Source organism: Aquarana catesbeiana, linkage group LG10 (genome assembly GCF_042186555.1).
Source record: "Aquarana catesbeiana isolate 2022-GZ linkage group LG10, ASM4218655v1, whole genome shotgun sequence".
Lineage (NCBI taxonomy): Eukaryota > Metazoa > Chordata > Amphibia > Anura > Ranidae > Aquarana > Aquarana catesbeiana.
This window is the reverse complement of record NC_133333.1, coordinates 210,699,609-210,716,913: the sequence shown is the minus strand read 5'-3', so window position 1 is coordinate 210,716,913 and position 17,305 is coordinate 210,699,609. Positions and strand designations below refer to the sequence as shown.

Below are 17,305 nucleotides of genomic sequence, written 5' to 3'. Positions count from 1 at the left end.
GAGTCATCGGCATAAAGGGACAATTTCTCCTCTAACGGACCTACTCTAATGCCTTTAATAGTTCTGTCTTTCCTAATGTGGGCCGCCAAGGGCTCCAAGGCCAAGGCAAATAATGCCGGGGACAGGGGACATCCCTGCCGGGTTCCCCTCTCCAAAAGGAAGGGCTCCGACAGGGTGCTGCCCGTGCGTATACGAGCCCTAGGCTGCGCATACAACATTTGAATCCATGTGAGGAAGACTGGGCCAAAGCCAAATCTGGAAAGGACCCTCCACAGGTAGCCCCACTCGACCGAGTCGAAGGCTTTCTCTGCGTCGAGTGAGGCCACCACCCCAGGGCTCCCCGGATTAGCCACTGCGATGTGAGTGTGTAGTCTACGTATATTTATATCCGTGCCTCTTCCGGGCATGAACCCCGTTTGATCTGGATGTGTTAGGGCAGTGACAACTTTGTTTAAACGGATGGCTAAGATCTTGGCTAGGACCTTTGCGTCAACATTTAGGAGAGAGATAGGGCGGTAGGATGCGCAGAGGGTAGGGTCCTTCCCCGGCTTAGGGATGAGTACTATAACCGCCTCGCTCATCGAGGCCGGGAGAGTCCCAGTTTTTAAAGCTGAGGCAAAAACCGTCTGCAATCTAGGGGTTATCTCTTCCATGTAAGCCTTTTAGAATTCCACCGGGAATCCATCCGGACCCGGGGTCTTCCCTGCCTGCATCATTTTGAGGGCTTTTTGTATCTCCTCTAATTGAATGGGGGCGTCTAGTGTGTTAGCTGCAGATTGTGTGAGAACTGGAATGTCAATTTCTTCCAAGTAGTCAGTAAGGTCTTGTTGATCATATATTACTCGTGAGCTATATAAGTGCTGGTAGAAGTTAGTGAAACATCGATTAATTTCCGCTGGGGAAGAATGAAGTGTCCCATCTCTGTCACGAATCTGCGCTATTGCCGTTACCCCAGATTGTTTCCTGGATAGCCAGGCCAAAAGATGACCTGTCTTTTCCCCCTGCTCGAATATGCGTTGGGACTGGTATAACAGCTTTTTTTGTGTCAGGGAGGTCTGTAGCAGTAGGGATTGTTGGGTAAGAGATTGGAGTGCTATGTAGTCTCGTGGGTCACGGGAACGGACATATAGGGCTTCCTGTCTGATCGCCTCAGTCTCTAGTCTGGTAAGCTCCGCCCTACGAAGTCTCCTCACCTTAGCAATAATACATTGGTAATGCCCCCTTGATGAGGCCTTAAAGGCTTCCCAAACCACATTATCAGAGGCAGACCCCGGATTGACCTCCCAAAATTGCTGCACCGTTTCCCGAAACTGAGAGTCGACATCTGCGTCGGATATCCAGAACCTGGACAACCGCCAGAGTCTATCCGACGGGTCCACCGCCAGTTCCAGGGATAACAACAACGGGGCGTGGTCCGAAATCCCCTGCGGAAGTATGCCTATGTCCCGAACTCTGGGGAGGACAGGCGCCGCGACGTAGGCCAGGTCTATGCGAGAGAAGGATCTATGAGTGGCGGAATGGCAAGTAAAGGCCCTGGCCTGAGGGTTCTTCCACCTCCATACATCCACCAGGCCGTACGTGTCAGCCCAGTCCGCCAAGTCACGGCGTGTAGTGTCTCCCACCGTGCTCTTGTCCAACCCAGAGTCCGGAACAAGGTTAAAGTCACCCATCAATACAACGTTATCCGGGGGGAAGTGAGCCAGCACCCCCGAGATCAAATTGAGGATTCTGAAGGAGGCCGGGGGGGGCAGATATACTCCCACCAACACCCAAGGTGAGTCATAAATCAAGGCATGTATTAATACATATCTCCCATCAGGATCCAGGACTAGATCAAGGAGCTTAAAAGGGAGAGTTTTCAGGACCAAAACACTAACCCCCCTTGCAAAATTGGAGTAAGTAGAGTGGTAGTGATGACCCACCCACGGTTTTTTCAGACTAAGAGTTTTGCTACCAATCAGATGCGTCTCCTGTAACACACAGATATGGGGATTATGCTTCTTTATAAATTGAAACACTAAAGAGCGCTTCAGTGGAGAATTTAAGCCACGTGTGTTCCAGGAGAGGATATCTAGGTTAGTCATGTATACATCTCATTTATAAGAAAAGCAGGATACAACTTATATACTCTTCCTAATTCGCCACAAGCCATCACAGGGAATGCCCGAGGCGAATCAGAGCCTGTCATTACTTTAAGTACAGAAAGCAAATACAGCACTGTCAAAAAATATAAAACAAAAACAAAATCAAAAACGAAAAACTGGGAGCCAGGAACACGGCTCAATATCCCCAAACCTCCCCCCACCCCACCCGACCCCCAAAACAGGAGGCAGGTCTGTATCCCCAAACTTGCTTCAGCCCGAAGGCTGCTCATGGAGGCAGTGAACTAGAGGCAACCAACCTCTGTAATTCAAAGAAAAATAAGTGTACTTTAAGTTCCGGTAAGGAGAAAAAATGGTGTGGATCACCCGGAGCCCCGGGGGCACAAAACTTACAATGGTCCATATGAACCCCCGACCCCAGCCGGGGTCGAGGCGATGCTGGAGAAAGTGGCAGGGGAAGTGCGGGGGAGGAGGGGATGCAACAATAGAGGTGTCTATACAGACCGGGACCGGTCTCATTAAGGATAAAGTGTCATGACCGCATCCGAAGTGGCATCGCAGCAAAGATAATGGTTCCCAGCTTATCTTCCTTGATAGACAGCATCAATGAGGGAAGTCCGTTCGGAAGTGAAGATCAGGGTTCAGATCTGATGCCTTGTTTGCTTCCATGCTGGGAGTTGAAGATGCTAGTGCGCCAATGGGTATGCTCTTAAGGGGGGGGAAGCATGGCTCAGTCCAAAAGGCATGGAATCAGAGGAAGTGTTGAACATCTAGGCTGGCAGGATAGTTTAGGTGGGTTTGGACTGGGATCCGAACATGCCTGAGCTCATCCCTAATCAACAAAAATGGTTGCCTAAAAGCAAGAGTCATGTGTATTCTTCATTGAATCTTGGTGTGCTTTGTGTATTTCTTCCAGATCAGTGCAGTAATCCAATGGGAGACATTACCTCTGTGCAGAAGCTTCCTATAATAAAGACCGGTCACTGCTGTTACTTGTGCAGGGTGACTGGTCTTATCTCCGCCCCCTCCTGTAGTTTTCTGCAGGCAGCCTGTAGTGGGTGGAGCTGTTGGGTCTCTCCCACAGCTCTTCTGTTTGCACAGGCTGTGTACAGCACACACATGATGTCACCACTACTTTTATATAGTAATAACAAGGATTGCAGAGGAATTTGGTGCACATAGTGGATTTACAGCCTTTGTAGCTGCTGAGTAATAATTAAATGAAATTATTTGCGTCCCGTTCAGCTTTTAAAGAGGTTGTAAACTCTGCAAAAAAAAAAACCTTGTAAGTCAAAGGCATAATGAGCTAGTATGCATTGCATACTAGCTCATTATGAAATACTTACCTCAGAACGAAGCTGTTCCAGCAGCGGCCACACACACCGCTGAGATGGCTGACATTTTCCCGGGAGTTTCTTCCGGGTTCACGGGCTCCAGCGCTGTGATTGGCCAGAGCCGCCATGACATCACTCCCTCGCATGCACGAGGGTGCCGCCGTCTGCGGCACGGGTCTCAGAAGAAACGGCATCCGTGGCCGTTCCTTTAGAGCGCATGCGCCAGTGATGTCGCTGGCTGCATGTAATGTAAATACCTCCTAAACGGTACACATTTAGGAGATATTTTCACTACCTATAGGTAAGCCTTATAATAGGCTTATCTATAGGTAAATGTAAGCAGAGGAAGTTTACTTCCTCTTTAAGCAGCCCATGTAAAAGGATCTCTCCTGCTTAGGTCTACCCACATCATAGGCTATCCAGGGAACACACAAAATAGCTGTGTGTGGTAAAAATCTCCTGAGCTTAGGAGAAACCCAAAGAAAATAAACAAAGCTCCATCTGATTACAGCCTAGCTGCAAAAGCTTGCTAAATTTATCTAGGAACACTCCAGCTCAAGGTAGGATTCCAACATGTTAATGCTCAACTTGGCCACAGTAACCAGCTACAGGCCAGACAATGTACCTGTACGTCACCTGGCACATGCGCACTGGTGTGCCTCCTGCAGCGGCCGAAGTATCACGTGATTACTATGCGATCACATGATCACAATGTAATCACACCTGATATGAATGTGTTTCATTTAACCACTTAAGCCCCGGACCATTTGGCTGGCCAAAGACCAGAGCACTTTTTGCGATTCGGCACTGCGTCGCTTTAACTGACAATTGCACGGTCGTGCGACATGGCTCCCAAACAAAATTGACGTCCTTTTTTTCCCACAAATAGAGCTTTCTTTTGGTGGTATTTGATCACCTCTGCGGTTTTTATTTTTTGTGCTATAAACAAAAAAATAGCGTCAATTTTGAAAAAAACGTATTATTTTTTACTTTTTGCTATAATAAATATCCCCAAAAAATATATAAAAAATTTTTTTTTTTATCCTCAGTTTAGGCCGATACGTATTCTTCTACATATTGTTGGTAAAAAAAATCGCAATAAGCGTTTATTGATTGGTTTGCGCAAAAGTTATAGTGTCTGCAAAGTAGGGGATAGTTTTAAGGCATTTTTATTGATGATTTTTTTTTTTTACTAGTAATGGCGGCGATCCGCGATTTTTATCATGACTGCGACATTATGGCGGACACGTCGGACAATTTTGGCGCTATTTTGAGACCATTCACATTTATACAGCGATCAGTGCGATTAAAAATGCATTGCTTATTGTGTAAATGTGACTGGCAGTGAAGGGGTTAACCACTAGGTGGCGCTGTAGGGGCTAAGTGTGTCCTAGGGAGTGATTCTAACTGTGGGGGGGAGGGGCTGTGTGTGACACTACACTGATCACAGCTCCCGATTACAGGGAGCGGTGATCAGTGAGAGTGTCATCAGGCAGAACGGGGAGATGCTTGTTTACATTAGCATCTCCCCGTTCTTCCTCACCGTGAGACGATTGCAGGTATCCCCGTGGACATTGAGTGCTCAGGACCCGCGATCACGGTCACGGAGCTCCCGGCAGGTGTGCCCACAAGCTGCCTCTTAAAGGGCAACGTACAGGTACGTTAATCTGTCTGTACGCGCCCTTCTGCCACAGTATATCTGTGTGAGGCGGTCGGGATGCGGTTAAAACAGCTGTACATAGTACTGTGATGCTGTGATTGGCCCGCAGCTATCTCATGGTACCTAGGCCAATTATATGTACATTTTATTTGCGTACAGTATTGCATGACCAAGCAGTTGCCAGTTAAAGTAGCACAGTGCTAAATAGCAAAAAAATGGTCTGGTCTTGAAGGGAATAAAACCTTTATGGAGTTTAATTGGTTAAGGAGTACTAAAATACCCATATCCTATCCAGTCATAAAGAATGAATTGCTCATTCTTGAAAGGTTTGGTGCTTTCATCCTGTAATACACACCCTTCTCCAAGACCTATGACAGCCTGTGGTCTGGTCCTCACTTTCTAGTACTAGAATGTGAGACTCCTGCCATCGGCCATATCTCATCCTGAAGATATGGTCACTGGTCCTACAATGAGTGCAGACATAGGAGGAAAAAAGGGGGGGCAAACTTGACATGATAGAAGGCAGGAAGGACAGCAACCTTAACATGATAAGAGGCAAGAAGGGTAGCAATCTTGACATGATAGGAGGCAAGAATGGTGGCAACCTTGAAATGATAGGAGGCAAGAAGGGTTTCAATCTTGACATGATAGGAGGCAAGAAGGGTGACAACCTTGAAATGATAGGGGGCAAGAAGGGACCAGCATAAAGAGTAGCTTTGTTGGACTGGCTGTCACAACTAGAACTGGCGACTGAGATATGTGTGCTGGCTCAAAAAACAAGCAGTAGATTCTTCATGACCTGCGTGTAAGAGGTGGTGATCATTCTCCAGTTTGTTAAATTACAACCAAATCAGGAGACCACCTACTATCAGTGGGCAGGCTCTGGCCTATGCCAAACCCCCCAGGTGGCCCCAGGTTGGAATTTCCCATCCAGGTGCTGTCTTTTTTTTCCCCTCCGAGACATCTACAGTACATGTGCAAGATTTTATAATCTGCTGCTATGTAATTATATGGAGAGCAAATATATAAGTGTAATTCATTTTTCAGTATCGGTTTATTTTAATTAGAAAAAGGGGCTCATGTCTAAACAGCACCTAGATACAGTGCCTTGCAAAAGTATTCACCCCTTGGCATTTTTCATGTTTTGTTGCCTCACAACCTGGAATTAACATGGATTGTTTGAGGATTTCCATCATTTAATTTACAGAACATGTCCACAACTTTGAAGATTGTTTTTTTTTTATTGTGAAGCAAACAACAAATAGGACAAAATAACAGAAAAAGTCAATGTGCATAACTATTCACCCCCCAAAAGTCAATACTTTGTAGAGCCACCTTTTGCAGCTATCGCAGCTCCAAGTGGCTTTGGATAAGTCCCTATGAACTTGCCACATCTTACCACTGGGATTTTTGCCCATTCTTCCTAGCAAAACTGCTTCAGCTCCTTCAAGTTGGATGGTTTGCGCTTGTGAACAGCAATCTTTAAGTCTGACCACAGATTTTCTATTGGATTGAGGTCTGGGCTTTGACTAGGCCATTCCAACACATTTACATGTTTCCCCTTAAACCACTCAAGTGTTGCTTTAGCAGTGTGTTTGGGGCATTGTACTCCTGGAAGGTGAACCTCCGTCCTAGCCTCAAATCACACACAGAGTGGTACAGGTTTTGCTAAATAATATCCCTGTATTTAGCACCATCCATCTTTCCCTCAACTCTGACCAGTTTCCCAGTTCCGACTGCTGAAAAACATCCCCACAGCATGATGCTGCCACCACCATGTTTCACTGTGGGATGGTGTTCTTTTGATGATGTGATGTGTTGGGTTTGCACCAGACAGCGTTTCCTTGATGGCCAAAAAGTTAAATTTTAGTCTCATCAGACCTTAGCACCTTCCTCCATACATTTTGGGAGTCTCCCACATGCCTTTTCGCATACTCAAAACATGCCATTTTGTTTTTTGCTGAAAGTAATGGCTTTCTTCTGGCCACTCTGTCATAAAGCCCAACTCTATGGAGTGTACGGTTTATTGTCGTCCTATGTACAGATACTCCAGTCTCTGCTGTGGAACTCTGCAGCTCCTCCATTGTTACTTTAGGTCTCTGTGCTGCCTCTCTGATTAATGCCCTCCTTGCCCGGTCTGTAAGTTTTGGTGTGGGGCCGTCTCTTGGCAGGTTTGCTGTTGTGTCATGTTCTTTCCATTTGATTATGATAGATTTGATGGTGCTCTTAGGGATTATCAAAGATTTGGATATTTTTTTATAACCTAACCTTGACTTGTACTTCTCAACAACATTGTCCCTTGTTTGGAGAGTTCCTTGGTCTTCATGGCAGTGTTTGATTAGTGGTACCTCTTGCTTAGGTGTTGCAGCCTCTGGGGCCTTTCAAAAAGGTGTGTATATGTAATGACAGATCATGTAACACTAGATTGCACACAGGTGGACGACATTTCACAAATTTTGTGACTTCTGAAGGTAATTGGTTGACTAGAGCTTTTTATGGGCTTCATAACAAAGGGGGAGAATACATACACACATGCCAATTATCATTTTTTTATTTCTGAAAAATAGTTTAATGCATATATTTTTCTAATTTTACTTCACCAACTTAGACTATTGTGTTCTGATCCATCACATATAATTCACATTAAAAATACATTGAACTAAAGGCTGTAATGTAACAAGATAGGTAAAAAGCCAGGCACTGCAAGACACTGTATTTGTGTGTACATGACCTTAGAAGCCTTCAATAATAGAATGTCTGAAACTAGGTAAAAATGGGGGCAAAGTAACAGTCCGTTAACAATACTATGAAAAGTGACTCTACCCACTGGCATCTGATTCCAAAACACACATACAGATTGGAAATTAATGTTGCAGGCAGTTAAATATTGATTGATAATGGAGCCTGCCCACACATTGCTGGGCTTGCCTAATAAACCTACTGTTAACCTCATTCTTCTTATCCTTGCTTGAACCCATGCATTGATGTAACATCCACTTACTTTATGTAATGTTATTTTTTCCAAACCCAATAAAGATATACATGCCTAAAAAAATTCCAACAAAAAGTAAGAAATCTTAATACCCCTGTCAGCCAATCAGAATCCATCTTATACAGGCCTCAAAATTCTGATTGCGTTCCTGGATTCAACCCTTTAATCCAGTGCATCCAGGACAAAGTCCTTTGGTTCCCAGGCGAATTTACGGGTGAAGATGCCCAAATAAACCTGCCTTCTCCTCCAAATTGATGGCGCTTACACATACAGTTACCTGCACAAGGGTGTACAAATGACAGCTGCTGCCCACCAGGCTTAGGGTTTTGGTCCAAGGACAATCAAACTGGATGGGGCACATGATTAAACCAGGGGAATTTAGTTCTAAGCATCGTGGTAAAACAAACCTGGGTTTCCATTAACATTATTGTTAGTTCTTCTTTTTTGGAACATAAGTAATTTATGACACATCAACTCATGCCATCATCAACTTATCAGTTTATTATTGTTATTGACCTCCTTGCAAGTAAAACATGTCAGTAGGAGGAGTTCAGGTGGTCTGCTCTATATCGAACACATCAATAAGCACAGATTGTGCCTTTTATTCTGGAGTGCACCTAATTTCTTTTCTTTTTTTCTGATTGACTGGGAGGTGGATGATGATAAGCAATTTAGGAGTCAGCACGCAGGGTGGGATTTGTGTGGGCAAATGCATTTTTAACTAGGCAGTGCAGAGGCAAGAAGCTTCTGCCCCAGAATCCCTCAGCTGTTCACTAGCGCTGTGTCCAAGGAGATTGCCTGTCTTGTTCCAGAAGCCCCCATCCCCTTTGCATGGTTTCCTAGAAGATTGAATGTCCCGCCCTGGAAGCGCCACTAGCATGGTGTCCTAGGAGGGTGCCTCTCCTGCCCCAGAAGCCACCCACCCCCCTAGCATGGTGCTCTAGGAGGGTGCCTCCCCTGCTCCCGAAGCCCCCCACCCCTCTAGCATGGTGTCCTAGGAGGGTGCCTCTCCTGTCCTAGAAGCCCCCTACCCCCCTAGCGTGGTGTCCTAGGAGGATACCTGTTCTGCTCCAGGTGCCCCCCACCCCCCTAGCATGATGTCCTAGGAGGGTGCCTCTCTTTTCCCAGAAGCCCCCCTCACCCCTTAGCACAGTGTCCTAGGATTACCTGTCCTTCCCCAGAAGCCCCCCATCACGATGTCCTAAGAGAGTGCCTCTCTTGCCCCAGAAGCACCCCCACCCAGCACAGTGTCCCAGGGTAGGGGGGTCTCTCGTGCCTTCCACCATCATGATGGCTTTTTGGGGTTATGGCTATTGAATTTGATAGGTGGTATATATGTTAATAATAGTGATAATAATAAATAGTGAGAAAAACCTGACTTTTCTCTTCTGCTCTCAGATCCAACGGAGGCTGTAAACATCACAAGCCACATTCAGCATATCCATGGCACATATGGACATTCAGCTCTCCTCTCAGTTCAGTACAGAAGCTCAAGCAGTGACAAACCTGTGGTAAAATGGCAGCTAAAGCGAGAAAAACCCATCACCGTGGTGCAGTCAGTGGGTGCAGACATCATTGGGAACCTACGTGCGGACTACAAGGACCGGATACAGGTTTTTGAGAATGGCTCTCTGCTAATCAGTAACCTCCTTCTGTCTGATGAGGGGACCTACGGGGTGGAGGTGTCCATCACTGACGATACGTTTACAGGAGAAAAGACCATCAACCTTACTGTGGACGGTATGTGTTAAAGGGTTAGTTCATCCAAAATTATATAGTTTTGTTACAGGTGAATCATACTGGTCTGAGTCAGATCTACCATAATTTCTAACTGTTCCTGTCCACCAAAGAATTTTGTCTGTTCCCATCCACCTTTTATGTGTTATGGCTCCTCTTATTAGGTGAATATCTAATAATAATATCTATATAAAAGTCCTTTCTGTAGTTGAAAGTCAACATGTTGGCCTCACTGGGAATGAGATCAAAGTTATGCTTTGGTTATGTACACCAAAGATGTGGAAGCCAGCTTTAAGGATCAGCGCAACCAAGTAATATTTTAGTCACAGGTAGAGCCTTGGGGGGATAAATCAGTACCTGACTTCTTATGTGTTCTGGACATAGATATCTCTCTGCCATATTGCTCAGATATGTTTATATACATCTAGAAGTTGTGGGTGTCCTACACTCACCTAGTTGTGTTCCAGTTCCTTTTGTTACATTTTGGAATGGTGGGAACCCCTCATAATGGGCACAGCAATTGTGCAGACCAGGAAACTTAGCTCAGAGTTGGTGGGAGCCCCTCATAATGGGTACAGCAGGTGTGAAGACCTGGGAACTAAGCACAGGGATGGTGGGGACCTCTCATAATGGGTACAGCAGGTTTGCAAGCCTGAGAACAGAGCACAGAGATGGTGGGTGTGTAGGCAGATAGTGGTTACTGCTGCCCCAGCGGTAAGTTAAACAATAACTGTTCTTCTGGGTTTTTCTTGGGTGCGCCCCTCTGGTCCTGTGTGCTACAAAAGGGACAAGAGCAGTTGGCGAATCTACGCACACTCAGAGAGGGTTCTCTGCCTGACGCTATTGCCAGAGTCAGAATAACCTGTGTCCTGCCGGAGCTAAATTCCAGACATAGACTCAGCCAACATTGGACTTTGCTTAAACAGATATACTAGGGCAGCCACAAGCCTGTAGTTAGGGACTAGGAATTTTAGGGAATGTTTGCGCTTTATCTTGGACTGTCAAATGTTGCTGTCATCACGTTAATTGATTCCTCCAGTAAAATGTTTAAAACTGTGCCCTTGCCCGGTCTGAAATTACTGAAGGGGTGCAATGTAAGTAACCAGCACATATAGTTACAGCTTGGGTCACTCAAACACATTTGGGTATGGCGATATCAGTACAAAAGTTATAACAATGTGAAGATACAAGTGGTTACCAAGGGTAATGAAGATTTCTCTAGTATCCTGTCGTAAGTGTGCACATATGGCAGATAAAATGTTATTAGCACTCCTTCAGACATGATTTATCTCTCATAGCAACAGGAGCAGATGTGAAACACAGAGGCCCTCAACCTGTACACAGGTATGGAAGAGAACGAGTTAAGTGAAGTGCACATAAGTGCATGGCGGGATCCCATAAAGTTACTGGGAGTGAGGTAGCGGTAATACGTTGGACAGGTGGAGAGGGCATTGGCTCTGCGTGTCCCTCCTAAATGCACAAGTAACCGCAGTGATGAAGAATACATCAAGAGAGTTAACTAGAGTTCGTTCATATTTGCCATTTACCGGGCTGTGAGTGTGACTTAAGTAAAGATACCCTGCACCACCATAAGGCAACCTAGGCATCCGCCTTAGGGCACTGGGCTGAAGGGCAGTAAAATTCAGATCCACAGCCAGTTGTTAGGAATTAGGACTTTTTAAAAAAACTATGCCCCAGCAGGCAAACTAAAACTTCCACGCTGTGCCCAGTAGGAGAGAGGCACGAGCTACAAAGTGCACCTTCACCTGTGCAGACGAAAATCCTTGCGCCGACCCTCCTTGTGTGTATGGTAGTGACCCTGTACAAAGTGTCTAGCATAGCCCAGAAGAACCCACCTCGGGTTAGGCCTCTCATGTGACCCTTGCTTGGTGCCCAACAAGGAGAGGAGCATGGAGGACGTGATGACCACCCTGTCATCCATGACCTGCCCCTGCTCACAGACACCCATTTTGATGGGCACATCAGGTGTGCAGACATAGGGATAATAGGAGGTATCGTTTTTTACAAGAATCCAAGGAATCTTTACCATACTTTTGTGTAATGAAGATCCCATAGAGAGGGGAGGGCTGCAAGGGGTCATTCTGATAGGCTCAATGATTCTAATTTGCATCAGTAGAGCAGTCATATTATAAAATAGCATTTAGTGTCCCATCTATTGAAGAAAGAAGCATCCATATGGTATTCTTATATGATTGCATGCTCCCAATATATCAGTGGACAATGTATCTATAATCAGGTCTTCAATGGCTCCAAGATGCAATGGTAAAGACTGAATGTTGACATTGCCAGCAGCAGAAGCTTGACCAAAGGAGACCCCCAAAGATAAGAAGCAGGATATGAAGGTTTTGGGCTAAAAAAGAAGAAAAAAAAGAAAAGTCATCCTATAATCTTCGGCAATTTAGGCCCCTTTCACATGGGCGTGTTCCATATGTCCGTTTTTCATCCATCCATTGACGGATGAAAAACATACATGTATCGCTATGGGATAGCGGACGTTAGTGGAAGATCATCCGCTGACTTCTGCTAACATGGGTCTCTGCTAAGCTCCGTTTTTTATGATGGAAGAAAACCCTTTTTACTTCTTTTTTCCATACCAGACCCTTTTCTGAGCAGGCAGCCCGGCAGGTCAGAAAAGGGACAAGCGCCCCCCACCCCAAAGCACCTTGCCCCCATGTTGATGGGGACAAGGGCCTCTTCCCGACAACCCTGGCCGGCGGCTTTTGACTTTTTTTTTTTAGCGGGTAACTGGTGGCGAAGAAGAAGACGGCGGCGGGAGAGAAGGCACTGGGAGTGACGGCAGGAAAAGACGGTGGTGGGACAGACAGCAGGAGAAGACGACAGCAGGAAGAGACAGCGGTGGAGAGAACGGCACCGGGAGAAGACAGAGCTATTATTAAAGGAATTGTCAAAAACCGGCTCTTGTTTTTCACCTGCAGACCACGACAATCACCAGCCAGGGTTGTCGGGAAGAGGCCCTTGTCCCCATCAACTTTATTATAGATGAGCTTGGGCGACATCCAAGTTCATCTCTAGCCGAACTCTGAACTCATGCTCTTTTTTTACACCAGTGAGCTTCAGGCTGGGTCAGTCCCGCCCCCACATCTCATGTAAACAAAGAGGTGGGCTGCGCGGCATGCTAGCCTAGCCCACAGCTTATTGGAGTTAAAAAAGACCACAAGTTCAGAGTTCAGCTAGAAATTAGTTTGGAAGAGCTCTATTCTCTACTCACCTTTTCGGCAGCAGGTGCAGGTTCCTTTGATTCCATTTTCACAATCTTTAGAGTTTCTACCCGGAGAATATACGCTTCTCTGGTCCCCAGCTTCTTCAGCCCCAAGAGGTCACGTCTGATGAGCAGAGGAATCTGGCTTCAGACCCTTTTATCTGGGACTGGGCAGCCAGTTCGGTGCTTAATATTACTCAGCTTCAGTAGAAGACATAGGCACTGCAGAGGACCTTGCTTCAACTGTGTACAGGGTGCTGAGCTTTCAGTGGGGTGTTTCTCCGCCCACAGCCATTTACTTATGTGGCCAGACCAGAAACTCTTCATGCCTCTTTGCCTGTGAAACAGGTCCAGGAAACCCTCTAGCCAGCTACCTGGACCATCAGAGAAAGTCTATGGCGTGCCCTTGTGAGAGAAGTTTTGCTCAAGAGAAATGCAAGTAATTGTTTGTACCTTTAGTGCTCTTATTGTTTCTCTGAGTGTCTCATAGACTGTGCTGTGCTGCCACCTAGTGCCGTTATTTAAAAACTGCTCCTCAGGCAGCCCCTGTTATTGTAATTGTTACATTGCCTGTTTTTGTTTGTCCTGTGTTTGTTGCATACCCCCATTACCATCTTGTTTGCATTGCCAATTTATCCTGTTCATTCACTAAACCTTAAATCTCATTTAGATAATAAAGTTTTAAATGCACTTTAAGTAAGAGACAAGGTAATTTCCAACTCCAGCTAACACATTTTACAATCTACTGTATTTCATTTTCTGGCAGGATCAACAGTTAAGAGAACTATGTTACCTATGTTTTAATACCGAGCTAGCAGGGTGAACCACTAAGGCCTGCCATATATGGTTCAAAACTCGACAGGAACCGGCCAAGATTCAAACCGTTAATGGGCAGGCTGAAGGTACCAAGCCTCCCGGATTCTCTTACGATTATTGCTAGCGGCTGCTAAAGTTGCTAGCTTTAATTACTGTCTTCTCCTGGCAAGGACCGCTTCCCCCGCCTGCCCCTGCTGGGAGCAGACAATTGCTCGGCAGGGGAGATTCCCCTGTCAGCACTGTCTGTGTTGATGGGGGAATTGTGCAAATTTAATTCCTGCAACCCGTGGCTGCAGGAAATACATTTTCACCATGTATGGTCTGCCTAAGATCTGAGGGGGACCCAGGAAATTTACACTCCCCCAAGTGTCAGTTTTCCAGTAGACCTCAGGGGACCATTTCTCAATAAGGAAGCAATGTTATCGCTGACAATAATCGCATGCTAAAAATCTGATAAGCTGGTTATACGCAACTTGGGTACAATCAGCCTGCCCATAGTTGGATTGAATTTCGGCCAGTCCCTGTTGTACCAGCAAAGATTCGATCCATCTATGGCTGGCTTTACTTTTTTAAACTTTTACCTGTTGATTTTGCCACTACTACGCTCAGAACCCCTTTTTTGTTTTATATGTGAGAATTGTCACAAGGACCTAGAGTGAGAGAAAATCAAATTTTTTTGAGTTGTCACTGGAACAGCAGTAAAGCAGAAATCTACAAGATAATTGGGCTTAGGTGGGCAGGAAGTATAAATTTGGTTCTATATATGATGATTTTTTTTCTCTATCTACGGCCACCATGGAGTCTCACTTACCACTGTACGTTCCATTATGTAAAAGTCCCCAAAAGATAAAAGAATCTTTTAAAATGGACAATCTTCGTTTTTGTTTTCAGTAAATTTCCACATAACAGAAAGGAGAATGTACCATCTCTATGTTCCTTGCAGTACCGATATCCAAGCCCCGTGTCTCGGTCCCATCATCCGCGGTCCTGGAGCTCGCAGACAACTTCACACTGAGCTGCTTTCATGATAATGGCACAAAGCCCCTGTACACCTGGCTGAAGGGGGGGAAGACCCTGGCCAATGACTCCAGGATACTACTATCCCCCGACCACCGAGTGCTGACCATCTCCAAGGTCACCATGACCGATGATGACGTCTACATTTGCTTGGTGGAAAATCCTATCAGCAGCGGGCGCAGCACTCCTTTTAAGCTCACTGTCTACCGTAAGCAAAAGGATAAATATTCTTTATAATATTGTTTATGGCTGTTAAAGGGAATAAATGTACACTGGTTTTGTATATATTTTATTTATTATGATTAGAACTATAATGTACAGTTTTTAGTAGTATATGTTTCAGGGTAACTATAAAATATTGCAGAAAAGTGCAGAGATCATGATTCTATTGCCGCGTAACACACGATCGGACATTCCGACAACAAAATCCTGGATTTATTTCCGACGGATGTTGGCTCAAACTTGTTTTGCATACACACGGTCGCACAAATATTGTTGGAAATTCCGAACGTCAAGAACGCGGTGACTTACAACACGTATGATGAGGCGAGAAAAATGAAGTTCAATAGCCAGTACGGCTCTTTTGCTTGATTCCGAGCATGCGTGGAATTTTGTGCGTTGTAATTGTGTACACACGATCGGAATTTCCGACAACGGATTTTGTTGTCGGAAAATTTGAGAACCAGCTCTCAAATTTTTGTTGTCGGAAATTCCAACAACAAATGTCCGATGGAGCCTACACAGGGTCGGAATTTCCGACAACAAGCTCACATCGAACATTTGTTGTCGGAAATTCCGACCGTGTATACGCGGCATTAGAGTTGCCAGTCTGGCAGCACAGCAATCCAAAAACAGCACAACACCTGTCTAGTTTTTTTCTCTCAAAGCCAACATTTAAACCCGCGGGGCATTAGGCATATACATACTTATACAATAGGTACAAATATCCAAGCTATTCACTCCACTGTTAAATCACACCACCAGAAATAGATGCATATACATAGGTACAATGAGCACCACTTAAAACATATAGCGGTTGATGTTCAGAAATATAGTACCTTGAAAAAGTATTCATATCCCTTGAAATTTTCCATTTTTTGTCATGTTACAACCAAAAACATAAATGTATTTTATTGGGATTTATGTGAAGGAAAATAAGTGGTTTTACATTTTTTTTTTTTTTTTAAAATAAATATGTGAAAAGTGTGGCGTGCCCCCCTGAGTCTATAATTTGTAGACCCACTTTTCCCTGCAATTACAACTGCAAGTATTTTTGGGGATGTCTCTACCAGCTTTGCACATCTAGAGAGTGACATTTTTGCTCATTCTTCTTTGCAAAATATCTCAAGCTCTGTCAGATTGGATGGAGAGCGTCTGTGAACAGCAATTTTCAAGCCTTACCACAGATTCTCAGTTGGATTTAGGTCTGGACTTTGACTGGGTCATTCTAATGCCCCGTACACACGGTCGGACTTTGTTCGGACATTCCGACAACAAAATCCTAGGATTTTTTCCAACAGATGTTGGCTCAAACTTGTCTTGCATACACACGGTCACACAAAGTTGTCGGAAAATCCGATCGTTCTAAACGCGGTGACGTAAAACACGTACGTCGGGACTATAAATGGGGCAGTGGCCAATAGCTTTCATCTCTTTATGTATTCTGAGCATGCGTGGCACTTTGTCCGTCAGATTTGTGTACACACGATCGGAATTTCCGACAACGGATTTTGTTGTCGGAAAATTTTGTAGCCTGCTCTCAAACTTTGTGTGTCGGAAAATCCGATGGAAAATGTCCGATGGAGCCCACACACGGTCGGAATTTCTGACAACACGCTCCGATCGGACATTTTCCATCGGCAAATCCGACCGTGTGTACGGGGCATTACACATGAATATGCTTTGATATAAACCATTCCATTGTAGCTCTGGCTGTATGTTTAGGGTCGTTGTCCTGCTGGAAGGTGAACCTCCGCCCCAGTCTCAAGTCTTTTGCAGACTCTAACAGGATTTCTTCTAAGATTGCCATGAATTTGGCTGCATCCATCTTCCCATCAACTCTGACCAGCTTCCCTGTCCCTGCTGAAGAAAAGCATCCCCACATGATGCTACCACCACCATGTTTCACAGTGGGGATGGTGTGTTCAGGCTTATATGCAGTGTTAGTTTTCCACCACACATAACGTTTTGCTTTTAGGCCAAAACGTTAAATTTTTGTCTCATCTGACTAGAGCATGTTCTTCCACATTTGTTGTGTCCCCCACATGGCTTCTCGCAAACTGCAAACGGGACTTCTTATGGCTTTTTTTCAACAATGGCTTTCTTCTTGCCACTCTTCCATAAAGGTCAGATTTGTGAACTAATAGTTGTCCTGTGGACAGATTCTCCCACCTGAGCTGTGGATCT

At 45.2% G+C, this 17,305-nt stretch overlaps 1 protein-coding gene across 1 annotated transcript in view; it reads left to right on the top strand.

Annotated features, from left to right (window-relative positions):
* Positions 1–17,305, top strand: part of HEPACAM (hepatic and glial cell adhesion molecule) — a 47,120-nt gene that overhangs the window by 10,702 nt on the left and 19,113 nt on the right. Inside the window, exons 2-3 of the mRNA XM_073603241.1 lie at positions 9,487–9,828; positions 14,826–15,107. Of these exons, the coding sequence (XP_073459342.1) occupies positions 9,487–9,828; positions 14,826–15,107 (624 nt within the window). The remainder of the gene's footprint in view (positions 1–9,486; positions 9,829–14,825; positions 15,108–17,305) is intronic.